At 47.3% G+C, this 14,733-nt stretch overlaps 1 protein-coding gene across 6 annotated transcripts in view; it reads left to right on the forward strand.

Annotated features, from left to right (window-relative positions):
- The window catches only part of FRMD4B (FERM domain containing 4B), a 131,320-nt gene that overhangs the window by 64,534 nt on the left and 52,053 nt on the right, over window positions 1-14,733 (forward strand). For all 6 annotated transcript variants that reach the window (XM_050979269.1, XM_050979270.1, XM_030228037.2 and 3 more), the window contains exons 2-5: window positions 8,150-8,215; window positions 8,900-8,994; window positions 10,468-10,560; window positions 13,758-13,842. In XM_050979269.1, the coding sequence (XP_050835226.1) occupies window positions 8,150-8,215; window positions 8,900-8,994; window positions 10,468-10,560; window positions 13,758-13,842 (339 nt within the window). The remainder of the gene's footprint in view (window positions 1-8,149; window positions 8,216-8,899; window positions 8,995-10,467; window positions 10,561-13,757; window positions 13,843-14,733) is intronic.

Genomic DNA, 14,733 nt, shown 5'->3' on the forward strand with positions numbered 1-14,733 from the left:
GGCTGGGTTACTGGATTTATCATTTTGAGGAAGATTGAATTAATTTGTTTCCTGGGTTTTAATTCATTGCAGTTCTTTGGTTTTGTTCAGTTTTTGGGGGTCTTATTACAGCGTGCTCATCATTATTTCTGAGGATTTTGAGAGAAGAGGATGAGATTTAGAGCCCCAGAACCTGCTCTGGTGAGTGGGATCTCTCTAGTAACCCCGAGAGGCCGTGCCTGTCATCCTGTACAAGCCATCAGTGGAGTGAATGAAAGAGTCCCTTAGATCTGCCATCCCCTGCAATGAGGAATAATAGAATAAATGGGGAGAAGAGGGTTGCATGGGAAGTGTGTTGGCACGTGGCCCTGCAAAGCCCCAGTGCCTGCAGTGAGGGAGAGCACTTGGGCTGTTCCTGTGCCAGACTTTTTCACTGGCTCAGCTGGTGGGGCTTACATGAAAGTCAGTTGATGCTCTGCAGGAGCCAGTTTTTTCATCCTATCTCCAGCTCTCATGGCTATTTTAGGAAGGTGCCATGCAACCCAGGCAGCCTCTCAGCCCCCTGTTCCAGGCACTGTTTTATCTCCAGCTCATTGCCAAGCTTCAGCAGAGCCAACATTTCCATGTAGAGCATCATCAAAGGGGCTTCAAAGTGCAAAGCTTGCACTTTTCCCTGGCCTGTCTCATCTTAAAACATTTCTGTGCCTGTCATTCAGTTGTGGCTCTAAGTGTCTGTCCCTGCCTGGCTGGTGCTGAGAAAGAGAATATCCTGAGGCCTGGGAATGGCTCTGCACAGTCCCTGAGTTGCTGTGGGTGAACATCTGATGAGTGTGCAGAGCCCAGGTGGCCTCTGCAGCCCTTGGGAGGGATGGGGGTGGCTCTTGGAGTCACCTGGTTGGTCCTACAGGATGGTTTGCCAGAGCACAGGGCATGAAAGATGTAGCCAGCCACTGTGGAGCATCACTGGCTATTTAACATTAGGCAGATAGTGGCTTCTGTTAAAGGTTAATAGTGAGATAACAAATGATTTAAGGCAAAACCCTGACCCTACTAAAATTAATGGCAAATTAATTGACTGCACTGGAGACAGGACTTCAGCTAAAGGCTTCTTTATGACTTGAAGATTAGGAAGGAGAGGCAGTATGTCTGGAGACATGGTCTGCTCCCATAAAGCTGGGGGGAGCTCTGCCACTGCCCTGCAAGGGATCACTGCAGGTTTATTGTGTCTGTGTGAGCCAGACTCTGGTGGTGTGACAGGAACCCACTGGCTGGTGTGGGCAGAGACTGGGGAAACTCGAGATTTTGGAGCCAGAGCTGTCCCAATGGGCACTGCAGGAGGTATCAGTGAGTCCAGAGGGGAGGGCACTGCACTGCTCTGAGGCAGAGGAGCTGGTGGAGAGGCACACAGTGGGGTGGGATGGGGCAGTGGCTCAGAGCAGTGCTTCCCTTCCTCAGATCTTCACTCGTGGGAGAGTGGAGCATTTCCAATCCTCATCCATCAGTTTCACCCTGAGCACCTCCCACCATGGGACGCTGAGTGGTGGCAGCCACACTGGTCAGGGCAGACCTGTGGGCTGCAGACAGGCTCCCCAGAATGTGCATCATGGTGTTTTTGGAGGCCTGTGCAGATTGTTTAAAAAGCTTCCACAGCAATGCTGGTACAGCCCCAAACTTCTGTCTGTTATTTTCCTGCTCATTCCTTCAAGCTCTGAGTGGCTCCAAGTGCTGGAACACGATGAAGCTTTGCTCTCCCAACAGACACACCAGGAAACTCTGAGGTCATTTCAACCATTATAACTTTTTCCCTCTTCCCCCCAGCTGCATGCAGGCCCCTTCCTTCCAGAAGGACAGGCAGAGGCTTTTATTTTCCTGAGATGTGCCTGCCTAGGGCAGCTCCTTATGGCAAGACATTCTTGCATGAGATTTCACATTTTGATCAGGCTGTGCACGTTCAGGGCCAGACATAATCTGGCTGCTTGTACCCAAGTCAATGAAGCAGTGCTGATCTGAGGAGCTGATCCTAAATGCCTTCAGAACCAAAGGAAAATCCCACCTCAATGCCAATGAAAACCTCAAGTGTGGGGGCTTCAGTATTAAGCTTTGAAATCTCTTACAGGCTTATGAGTTACAGAAGAGAAGTTTGGATTAAAAAAAACAGAGCCTTTACAAAGAAAAATTAGAAAAAAACAAGAGCCTTACAAAGAAATTACTGGTGATGCTTTTATGGATGATAGAGTACAGCTCAGGTAGGGATTTGGACATGGAATCCTTTAAAGATCCAGGCTGGTGCTGTAGGCTTGTGCACCTGGAAGGCAGAGCTGCTGCCTCTGCCACTGCCCAAAGCAGGATGGAGGCATTTTGGGATGCTCTCCTGGCACAGGCTTTGTGAAGTCACTGTGCTAAGGGACAGCATTGCCTTCTGGGAGAGGGAATTTTGCTTTTTGTTATCTGTATTATTCTCCAGTGCTCTGACTGCCTGAGCTGCTGTGGTGTGCCTGTTTCAGGATAAATGAGCCAGTTTTTATAATCTGTGTACTAATGATGTGCCACACTCCAGTTTCTCACTTTTCAAACTGCAGGTTTGAGGCTGTGTGCTGGCCATTTATGTAGTGAAAATGGTTCTCCTTTCTCTCTCATCACTGGATGCATCAGTACAGGTGACTTTTTCCTGCCTATAAAATATCTTTTGTAGCTATTCACCTGCCAGTGAAGTTTAATTTCACACAGTTACTCTGCCAGGAGCTCATGGGAAGAACATGCACAGTTCAGTGCACCTGGGACCAAGTCCCTGGTGTCACCCTGGGATGTTTCCAGGAGCACCCAGGCCTGAACAAAGGGGTTTATCTAAGGAGGGAGTAAAGAGGAGAACTGGGGAGGAGAGTCCAAAAGGCTTCTCATGGAATTCAGAGCATTAGAGGTGTGAAGCCTTGCTGGATGTGGGTGGTTTTAAAGCTCTGCTGATGAGTATTTAGGTGGCTCAGCCACTCTGTCCCTGTGTGTGCACACATGAGTCCAGACCATGGCACATCCCCAGGGAGAGCAGCTGGGATGCAGGACAGGGCTCTGAGCCCATCACTGGCAGACACAGCTCCCAGTTTTGTCTTAATTATGTGCAGCTTACGTGTAATCCTCTCTTCTTTGGCCAGAGAGTTTGTAGGGTTTGGGTTTTGTTGGCTCTTTTTATTTTTTTTTTCCTTTATTTTCTTTCTTTAGACCTTAAACTAAAAAAGGCTTAAAAATAGAAGTAAGTGACAGAATGGCCAAGTGACTTCTTTGTAACTTGTCCAGTTCTGGGAGGGAGAGATCTGACCTGGAGGGAATGCAGCACATTGGGGTTTGCTCCTGCCCCAGACCCTCCATGATTCTCCATTCCTAAGCTTCCCTTCAGGAGATGTGTTATTCTGACAGCTTTTTTTTTTTTTTTTTTTTTTTGGCTTAAGGGTGTTTTTGGGGTTTTTTTTTTTTGAGATTTCCTGTTTATACCCTGTCTAATTACTCTTTTTTCTAATTTTTTCCCTAACGGGATGACACACATGGATGTCTAAAAATATTACATGTAACAACCAGCTTTGCATAAGGAGGATGTTTCTGGCCAAGAGAAATAGCATAAATATCCTGCATGTGCTTTTTTCCCAAATAAACATTCAGGCTTAGGATATTGTAGGGAATTGGTCTAAGTAGCCAAGAAGTAGGTTTTGTCTTCTCTGCCTTGCTGATTTTCTTTTTAAAGGATGGATGTTTTGGAAAATCTGCTTTGATGATTTTAGGTGGAGAATTTGTCATATTTTTTTTTTTGTGACAAAAAGAGAGCACAACATGTTGTTTCCTCCCAGCTAATGAAACCTTTATGATAATGCTAATTTTCTACGTAGAGCTACAATCTCACCATATGCTTGAATTTCCACACATGAATATGCTGAGAATTGTTTGTTTCCCTTCATTATCTGCCTTTTTTACTGAAGATTTGGGTGAATCAGATTCTTGCTGACGGTCTGTAAATTAGGAGAGCTGCAGTATTTTGTTGTAACTGTATTTCTACAGTGGAAAGTGTCTCCTTTCAGTCCTCTCAGTTTTTGAGGTTTTGCTGCTTGCTTGTGTACAGAGAATACAGTTGAATTTGGGATGCTGGATTTTTATTGTTTCCCAGTCTCTCAGTATGGTTTTGCCAAAAATAGGGCTGTGTAATGTCTCTCTCCTAATTTCCTGTTGGGAATGAGATGAGACACAGAGATGCTTCATGAATTTTATGCTGCTACTTCTTTTACTGGATAATAGCTCAAATATTAGCAGGCTTTTAAAAATAACTGCTAAGATGACCAATTTGGAGGCATGTTGCAAAAATTGTTCATTTGTACAGACAATGCCAAATCAATGAGAATAAGCTGAAAACAGATGTGTGTGTGTATAAATATCTCAAGACTGTTCACAGCAGCTCTTGACTGAGGCAGACAGCTGTGCTCATCTCGTGATGGATTGGTCCAACACACAGAAAATCAATTATATTGTTCAGATTAGCAGGGTATCCTGAATTAAAGATGAAAGAAAATGTATCAGTGAGGGCTCCGGGGCTCTGGGTTTTTGAGGAGCCTGGTGCCCTGGGAGTTGGGACACAGCACAAGTCCCTTCCCACAGCCTGAGGAAACAGACCTGCAGGGGGATGTGCTGTGGGGAATAAATCAAATAAATCCCACCAGTGTCACTGGGGGAGTTAAAAAGGAGTCCTTTGCTGCTCTGGCTCCAGGAGCTCAGAGTCTTCAGCTGCTGAGCTGGAGGCACCTTTCCCTGGCCAAAATCCATGGATGAAAGTGATGGAAGCCCCTTCATGAAGCTCTCCAGCTTTTCTCCAGGCAAGAGGATGGGACCAGGTTATTGGTACCTGTGACTGTGCTGTGGCATTGCTGTGCTGCAGTCATGTCACACCTGGGGACTGACATTCCAGAGCCTGTGAGGCGAGCTTGCAGCTGCCACAGCTTCCAAAGCTTTTGGTTCCACCTCCCGTACAGAAGAGGGTTGTGAATGTGAGTGTTGCCCTGTACCTCAGAGCCCTGTCTGCACAGGGAGGCAGCTGATGTGAGGAGAGAGCTGTGTTTGGAGATGACCTCTCTGGTGGGCGACATTCCTGGTGTAGGATGGGCTTGTGCTTCCCTGTGGTAGTATTTTGGAGTGATTTTCATCTCATTGTAAGGACAGGGTGAGCCAAGTGATGTGCTCTCTGCCCCATCAGGAATGGGGTGGGGATACTTGGAGTGAGCTCCTGCACAGCTGCAGGACCCAGGGTGCTGGGGCTGAAGCTTTGGGTGTGCAGGAGGAGGAGAAGGGCTCAGACTGTCCAGGCTTTGTTTTGGGATTGGAGCCTGCAGATGCCAAGCTGATGGTCACACCAGCAGATCTGTGTTCCTTGGGCAGGCTGTGGTGGCTCACAGTGAGTATCCCTGTGTCTCATCCTGGCTGGAGGAGGTGTCTTGGCAGGAATGTGGTCCTCAGGTTTTCAGGAATGGGCTGGGGGGTGCAGAGGGGTGCTAGCAGCTCTTCTCAGAGCTATACCTGCAGGCATTTCATGGCTCTGGGCACCACTGTCCTTTGTGATGATGTCCCCAAGTGTTCCTGGGGTGACACGAGCCCGTGGCCACAGGGCTCTGGGGCTGCAGGTGAGGGCTGCCAGGTTTGTCACAGCAAAGCCATTTCACAGTGCTTTGTCACTGGGCACCTTGGCATCTTCTGCAGCCTCTTCACTGAGCTTTCCTGCACTCTGGGAAGTGGATGTGTGATTTCTGAGGAAAGATTGCTGGTGATTCAGGTTTAAATGTTTTCTGTGTGTATATTTGTAAATGAGACTTCTAAACTGTTTCCTTATGTTGTCTCATCAATAAAATCAGGGATAATTATGTCTTGCCTATCTTCAGGGATATTATGAGTTTTATTTACTTTTAAGGTGCTTTGCAGTTGCCTTGGATAGCTGAATTCAAGCACAGATGATGCTTGGTATTTCTTTTATGTTTTAATCTTTCCAGGTATCTTTCTTTCTCCTCAGCACTAGGCTTTGTGGATGTGTTTGCTCTAACAGAAACCTTTTTTTCTTAAAAACAGACAACTGAGGCAATTAAAACAGTCAGAAGTGATTGATGTGATTTCACTGGGTGAAAGCTGAAGCAGCTCACAATTAAATAATGGCAACCCTTGTGCTATCTGAGAGCAACAGATGGGGAATGATTTAAAAACAGTATTGGATCCGACACTTCGCAACAGGGGCAGATTGGTAACAGTGTCAGAGCCAGAAATCTGCTGCACCTTGAGGGGTGTGCTGGTGACATGATTAATTGATGGTAATAGGCAACTTAGTTAGGAGCCTGCCATGGCAGCCCTTCAGCTCTGGGGAGCAGCTGGAGCTGGGAGTGGATCATAATGGGTTAAGGGCTCTGGGTGCTGTGTTTGGGCAGCAGAGACATCTCAGGGATTGTGCTGCAAGCTGGAGTTGGGGTGGTGCAGCTCTGCTTCCAGAACCGAGGGATGAATTGCTGGAGGTGGTACCTTGCTGGGAGCACAGGGTCTGGGGGATGATGCTCTGCAGGGTGCAGCACCAGGGGATGCAGCTGTGAGATCACTGCTGGCTCCGGGGTGGAGCAGCCTTGTGCTCTGAGCTGCTGCGTGCAGTGTGTCGCTGCTCATCTGGCACCTCTGCACAAATTCATGTTTGCAGCAGTAAGACAGGCAAAGGAAGGGATTTCTGTCCTCTGCAAGCAGTCCTTGTACCAGTGCTGCTGTTTTGGTGGGCGGTGTGATGCTCAGCAGTGCCCAAAGTTGCCAGTGCTGCAGCCCAGCTTTCCAGGACACTTCAGGCAGTTGTGCCTGCAGACTCTCATCTCTGACCTGCCTGCAGAGCTCCTCAGGAGGGCACTCCCTCTCGGCTGCTGGTCCAAATGAGCTCAAAGAGCTGGGACAATGGAGCTTTGTTGCTGTGGGTGCTGGGGGCAGAGGGCTGGCTGGTGACAGGCAGCAGTGTCTCGGCAGCCCTGGCTGTGCAAGCGGGGGCAGAGCTGCGAGCTCTCTGCGGTTCTGCTGTGATCCCCTGGAAATTGTGTTTATTTTTAAGTCTCTGCAAGGCTCGGGTGTGCAGCGTGCACAGGAGCAGGAGGTGATGAGAGGGGCTGATGGCACTACAGCTCAGCCCTGTCCTTGTCCCTGTCCCTGCAGAGCCAGAGGGATGTGTAAGGGGAAACCATTGCATGTTGCTGTTTAATCCCTCTGGGAGCTGCTGTCTAAGCAAACACCCCCGGCCTCTGCTCACAGATCACAATTTATAGTCGGCTGGAAGCTTGTGCTGTCAGGAAAATGAGTTACTTTGAGGTTGGGAGAACAAATATGAGAGCCAGGTTTCCTTCACCAGCTCTCACCCGGAGAGTGTTGCAAAGCTGGTCCTCACTGGAGCTGCTGAAAGGCCCAGAATTAGAACAGATATTAAATAATGTAAAAGCTTTCATTGAAATATATTAGATTTCAAAGGGCAGATACTAAAAGGGCATAATGGGCAGCTATTTCTGAATTGCTCGCCTGCTAAAGAGAGGAAGAGAGTTTGCAGGAGATAAATGTGACATGAAGGAGGTGGTTCAGATATAGCATCAGGGGCTGCAAAGCTCATCCCATTCTTAGTGATGCAGTTCAAGCACCTTCTTGCTGTGTGCAGCTCCTGTGTAAGAATCCCAAGGAAGTGATGATTTTCAATAGCTGCCCAAGTGAAAATGTGACTGTGCTGGTGGAGACTCACAGGTCAGTGGACCAGATCTGGGCTTGACCCATCTGCAGGGAGGGTTGGATGGATCTGGGTTTCCTGGGTCCCTGGTCATCTCTTCCTCACCAGAGCAAAAGCCCAGGGCTGTGGCACTGGCCAGGCTGGTTCATCCTCACGTTTAATTCTCACAGCATTTATGGGGATTTTATCTGATCCTGAGTGCTGCTAAGCACCCTTAATTCCAGCGTGGAGTTGACAGGAACTGCGAGCGCTGAGGCAGCTCCCAGATGGAGTCCTTGGAGAAGGACTTGGGTACAGAGTCAATTCCCTTACCCATCAAAATCAGACACTTGCTTCACCCTGCCCTTGTCCCCAAGCCTCACATGCTCTGGTGCAAGGCAGGAATGCTGCCCTTCCTGACAGGCTGTGCTGCTGTCTTTGCAGATGACCGAGGGCCGGCACTGCCAGGTGCATCTCCTCGATGACAGGAACTTGGAGCTGCTGGTTCAGGTACTGACCTCGCTCTTCTGGGGACTGGCAGCCAGTGCCAGGCTGCTCTGCTTGTTTTCTCTTGGGGGCTGAAGTGAGGGTTGAAGACAGGCTGTGCTAGAAAAACTCAGAGTGGAATAGGTGTGCTGAGGCAATGTGTGCTTCTTCTGATTTGCTGAAGGATTTCCCCTCGCATCGTGGGCAAAATATCTGCCATCAGTTCTGCATTCACTTTTTGCTTTCACCAAAATTCATACAGGATATTAAACACACCCATTGTGGTGGTGTTTTTTGTCATTCAGATGGGAAGAAAACTCTGTAGTTTTGAGGATGTTTTTTCCCCATAACAGAACTCAAAGCACGAGATCCTCCACTACACAATATTTTCTTAATTGAGAAATCCTTCCTGCCATAAGTGCAGGAAAGCCTGGATGCTGCCTTGTCCTCCAGAAAGAGGAAAACAGCACTCAGTCTGTGCCCTTCAGCTTAATGTCATGGATTAAGCACAGAATTGCCTCTCCATGCTCCACACATCCCACACAGCTCCACTGGGACACCCTGAGTCTGAAATATCACTTTGTATTCACTTGTACAGCAGGGTTTTAGCATGGCCATGAGCACTTAAATGTCAATATTTGCACAGAAAAAAAATTTTATTAAAAGCCTGGACTGAAATGAATAAAATAAATTTTATTCTTTCAACAGCCCAAACTTTTGTCTCGGGAGTTACTGGATCTGGTGGCCTCACACTTCAACCTGAAAGAAAAGGAGTATTTTGGGATAACATTTATCGATGACACGTGAGTGTGTTTGTTTATTTAAACAGCTGTGTCATTATTGCAGTGTAAAATCTTATCTCTGATACTGTGGCAGCTTGGCGTGATGGAAAAATTTCTTTTTCTTTCAAAGAAGAAAGAGTTTCCTACCTTGTGCTTGTGCTGCTTGGCTGGGGAGAGGGGAAGGCACAAAATAGAAAATATTTGGAAAATATCTTCTGGGCACAAACCAGAGAATCCTTGTGAAATATTTTCCTGATGATTTCACATTTCATATTTGTCTCACACAGTGAAAAAACTGATTCAGTGATAATTCCCCATGTGAGCACCCTCAGCTTTCCTGCTCTGCACTTTTAGTAACAACAAAAAGGTTTTGCATTTATTTCCAAAATGAATTGCTTTGCACCTGAATCTCAAACATTTTTTTGAGCCTTTTAACCCCAAATTTCCCGAGCAGAGGGAGCTGTGAAGTCAGTCCTGCCCAGGAACCACTTTCCTCTCTCTGAGCCTGGCTGTGATGCTGTGGCAGATCTGTTCCATGGCATTAACCCAGAGTCAGCTGGGTTCATTAGCTGCAGGCTCACCTGGTGCTTAGGCTCATCTCTCTGCAGGGCACTGAAATGCTTCCCCACATCTGCTGGCTGCAGGGCCAGCCTGTCTAGAGGAGCTTCAGCTCCCCCAAAAAGCTGGAGCACAGGTGCTTAGGGCAGTGGGGATGTGGAGCTGTGCACTAAAACAGTCTCTAAATAAACCTCTTGTCTAATGGGAATTACATTGCTTCCTGCTGCTCTCCATTGCCACTTTTTATGCAGCCCTGGATGGAAGGTTCCACCTACAGATCCCATCAGAGCCGTGTTTGGGGCCACCCTGCTGAGGCACATCCCACCTGCAGGTGCAGGAGTGGCCCTGGGGACACCCTGGAGCTCCTGGGAGCTGCTCCCTCTGGGGCCCTGACCCCAGCACTGTGTTATTTTTACCAGCCACTCACATCTTGGGCCATCCCTGGAATCTTTTTGCCACATCCTTGTCCTTCACTTGCTGGAAAGTATTTCCCCCAGCTCTTCTGTAAATCCCTTGAGGATACTGTTTGTACTTGGCTTGTTCTTTCCCCCGTAAGAGCTGCCATGAAATTCTTCTGGATGTTTTTGGTTGCTGGCACTGAGTCACGGTGAGGTTTAAAGTGCTGCCAGGGGATTATCTGAAAGCTGTTGGCTTCCCCAGAAACTCCAGTGGGATTCCAGGGCCTGCCTGGGTGTATGCACAGGGCTGGGTGCTTGGAGGGAGTGTGTGGCCTCTGGAGGGCACCCATGGCTCAGCCTTGCAGGGTTAAGGGTTAGGTAAAAAAAAAGGAACTCATTCTATGAGATGTTTGCCTGCCTTGGGGCTGAGGCTTGAACTTTTTAAAGTAACACTTGGAGTAATTGGGAGCAGTGAAAATAACCAATTTCTGCATTTTCCATCCCAGTTTTTAACCTTCTCCTCAACCTGTTTCCATAGAGGTCAGAGTGTGTGGCTGCAGCTGGATCACCGTGTCCTGGACCATGACTTGCCCAAGAAACCAGGGCCAGCAACTTTGTACTTTGCCGTTAGGTGAGTAATTGTTTCCACTGAGCAAACATTGCCACTTGGGTTTATTTATCACCAGGGGGTTTTGTTTAAAGGAACTGATTACAGATTTGATAAAGGAAATAAATGTCAAAGCAATGTGTTATTTTTAGAAGGAGATTAGGCCCTGGCTAAGTGCTGCTCTCTTTTGTATGTAACTATGAAATAAAGTAGGTTGGAACCTGCTACTTTTTAAACTCTTATTAGGACATGATTCCTAGCGTGGGTTTGGGTTTTGTTTTTTGTTTAAAACCTCATGTTTTAAGTATCTTCTTTGCCTGACTTTTCTTTGAATGTGCCAAATTTCAACACAGTTTATTCAAACAATTTTACTTACTTTTTCCTTCTGTTTACTTAAGGGCTGTCTGTACTTTAAAGGGATTGCTGATGGCTGTTTTGCTCACAGCTTAACCAGTCCTCAGGAAAGAATAAAATCCCTGGCAAAATGATGATTTTGGCCAATGTAATTGCATTACTTTAGGGCTGTTGCTGGCAAAGCTCTGCTGGTTAAGGGCCTGAAAAAACCCCACATCCTACGAAACAGAGCTGTGCTGGCAGAAGAGATCAAGCATCATATTCTTAATATTGTTGGAGTCTTTGTTTTCCTTGCAGTCTGTGAGGGAACGTGAGAGCAGACTGACCTCATTTGCTTTTCAGATCTGGGTAAATTTATGCCTGGTGTGCTTAATTATTTGAAGCACTTCCAGAGCAGAGCCTCTTGTGTAGCTGGGTCAGTTGGCATTGGTGCCTCCCCACTGATCACCAGGGGAATGGGACAAACAAGTGGCACTTTGTTCTGCCTGAATACGTGCTGGGGTGTGATGGTGTCCAGAGCTCCTCTTCCACACTTAGCAGAAAGAAAAAGCTCCATTTATAAAGGGGTGATGGGCTCTTCACTGTGATTACAGTGTTGGATCAGGATCTGGGAGGCCAAAACCTGTGGCTGCCCAAGAAAGCTGGGAAGGCAATCCTATAGCTTGAGCATTCTTCTGGTTGGAATTTATGCTGTTTGCTCATGGTGTTCATTTTGGCCCTCTCTGTTGCAAGATGGTCCTCAGGAGGACAGGGTGTGCAAGACTCAGGCAGGAGTTAATGTGTGAGGAGTGGGCTTGGAAAGATCAACTTTCAGAAGGGAATTTTAAGCCTGACTGCTCTGGGGTCATGAGGTCCAAAAGAGATAACCAAGGAGGTGGGCAGTGAGATGCAGAGGAGGAGGAGGAAGATAGAGAAATAATTAGCACTACAGAAACTGCCTGATCCATAGAAAATAGGTGTTCCAGCAGAAAAGCCAGCTTCAAAACCTGCTGTTTCCAGCTGCATTACTGGAAATGGAGGAGTCTCCAGATTCCTGGTTTTTCTTAATTTCTTCTCATCCCTGAACTTTTGCTGTTCAATAAGGAAATATGTGATAATCCTCTGAGATTTTAATTATTGCCAGCTGGCATAAACTCAGTCCAGTTACAGAGGTTTTGGGATGGCACACTCAGCTGAAGGGCTCTGTGATGCAGATTGAGGACTTTCAGAAATGTCATTTTAGTTTCAAGAACGCTGACAGCACTGAAAGTAGAAGCAGAATGTGCACTTTATGGTGCTCCCAAACGTGCCTGAACATCCTTACCTCTGTGGTCCAGTGTTCCCCATCTGTACTGGGGTGATAAGAAGGTACAGCTTGTACCATGGGGGAAATGGGGCACAGGGACACAGCTGGGATTGGGGCAGTGCCCCCTGTGCCCTAAATCCACAGAGCCCAGGAGTGACTGGCAGCTTTGTGCCAGGAGTGACTGGCAGCTGCCTCTCTGCAGAACCAGAACTGTCCTGCTTCTGAGGGTAAGTCAGCCACACCTGACCCTGGCTGAAAGAAACTGGAAGTGCAAATGAGGTCACTAGCAGAGGAAAATCACTTCAGGGTGCAGTGATGGCTTTAGCAGGCTGAGGAAGGTCCACTCTGGGAAGGGCTGGTCTGGCAGCAGGTTGAGAAAGGATGAAGAGTGTGGGTCCTGCCCTCTACTCTGCATTTCTGAAGAGAAACACTCAAGGGTATTTAAAGTAAAATTTAGCAAAGCTGTTGGGGGAAAAAAATATATCAGGTGAGATCAAGAGAAGGTGGAAATACCTGTGGCTTGTAGAGTTCATGGGGAAAGGTGAGTCATGGAAATGTAGAACAGCTTTTCAGATGTCTGGGGCAGGCTGCTGGGCTGCCCCTTGGACAGGCTGCATGCCTGTGAAATGGGTAAATTATCTGCAGAGCAATTCTGGAGAGTGCTTTAAAATTAATTCGATGGAACATGCTGCAGGAATGTGAAATATTAAAGCAATTACTATTTAATGTCTCACTTTGCAGAAGTCACAGCACAAACACTGCAAGCATTCCTGACACCTGTGGCAGGTCCCAGCTTCCCTGCTCCCTGGCACTGTGCTGCTGCTGGGGGCTTGTTCCAATGTCCTACAAATCATCCATGGCAAGGTGGTCAGCAGTCAGAATTCAGGGGATGGAGCTCGAGGAGCTTGTCAGGAGCCTCAAAGGCAGCACAGGGCTGTGGGAGAGATTGGTCTGGCTCTGACTGCCCTGTGTGGGTCATCCAGCCCCCCTGCTCTCTAGGACAGGACATTGGGAAGCCCTGGGGTGATCTGCATTGCTCAGGCACTGGTGGTCCAGGTCTTTGCTTGGCTAGAAAGAAGTTGTGTCTCCTGCCTAGCATTTAGGGGGAGCATCTGGACCTGGAGTGAAGTTAGGGGTTCTTACTGACATCTCTGCTCTCCTGGAGGGAAGGTGGTCCTGCAGGGCTGCCAGCACCCCCAGGGCTGTTCTCCAGCAGAGTGTTGGACTGGCTTCCCTACCTGCAACATGTTTGGAGTGGCTTTTTCCACTGCTGTGACTTTACCTGCAGAGGAGAGATGGGCTTTGCTCCTGTAGCATTCAACAGGGTTTTCATCTAATTTGAAAAGTCATCAGATATCCAGGATCTATTGAACCAGGAGTCCCTGTTCCCTGTGTGCTGTCAGGCTGTGATTTCTGCTTGTTCCCTCCTAAAAGGCAGGAAATTAAGTGCAGTAGCTCATAGTTCCTCTGTGCTATTTTATTGCCAGAGAACAAAACACTGAGGAAATAAAATTACTTGGGAGGAAGATGAAACCTATTCAAGAGACTAACTCATGTTCTTGGTTCTTTTTTTAATTTTCAGGTTCTACATTGAAAGCATTTCCTTTCTCAAGGACAAAACTACAGTGGAGCTGTTTTTTCTGAATGCCAAGTCCTGTGTACACCAGGTAAGACTTGGAGTTGCTTGTGCATCTTTCTTCCGTTGCTCTTTTGCCACATGCTCAGTCCTGAGAACTTGGTAGCAGCTGTGTCTGATTTCTAGAACTAATTTTGAAGTATTGAGATCTCAGCGTGCTGACTCTCTCCTTGCCTTGAATGCTGATGCTTCATGCCCCTGAGTGAGGCTGATGATGGTTTCCCAGTCCTGCTGTGTGCTCAGTGCTCTACAGTGAGTCTGAAATACTCAAAAGCTTTTAAGTTACTTGAAATCTGGGCTGTAACTTCCCAGGCAGGCTCTGCTCATGGCACATCCTCCTACAGTCTGCATAGCAAACATTCAGTGTGAGTGTCTCTTTACTGGCTTTGAATCAAACTTGTCTTAAGAAGAAAAGGCCTGTGAGGAAGGTCCTGTGTTGTGGATTTGGTCCCCAATTCCTTTACTTCCTCCCTTAATTCAGTGAGATAGTAAAGTAACAGTAAATAGTAATAGCAAATCCTATCAAGTAGCAATCACCGCCAGCTGTTGGAATATTTTCTGTATTTACTTTCTGGTTGAATAGCTTCCACTATTTTCTTAAAATACTCAGACTGGTAAAATACATGTTTTTAAAAGGCACATCAGGATGTGGTAATGAAAATCTTAAATAAGGTTGATTTGCTGCAGGTACTCTAGGTCTGGAATAAGAGTGGTGTGACAGCCAACTTTGCCCCTACACACAGCTGCTGTTCAGTGAACTTTGCTCTGATGCTTCTGGGATTTTCCAGTTAATGTCAAACTCTGGTGCCTTTTGTTTTCACTCATGGTTCAATCAGTCTGAGAGGGTCACTTGGTTCTTACAGCCTTTCCTTGGGACACAATCCTGTATCACCAGCTGGTGGTGGAGCTCAGTGTAGCCAGC

This window comes from Serinus canaria, chromosome 12 (assembly GCF_022539315.1).
Source record: "Serinus canaria isolate serCan28SL12 chromosome 12, serCan2020, whole genome shotgun sequence".
Classification (NCBI taxonomy): Eukaryota; Metazoa; Chordata; class Aves; order Passeriformes; family Fringillidae; genus Serinus; species Serinus canaria.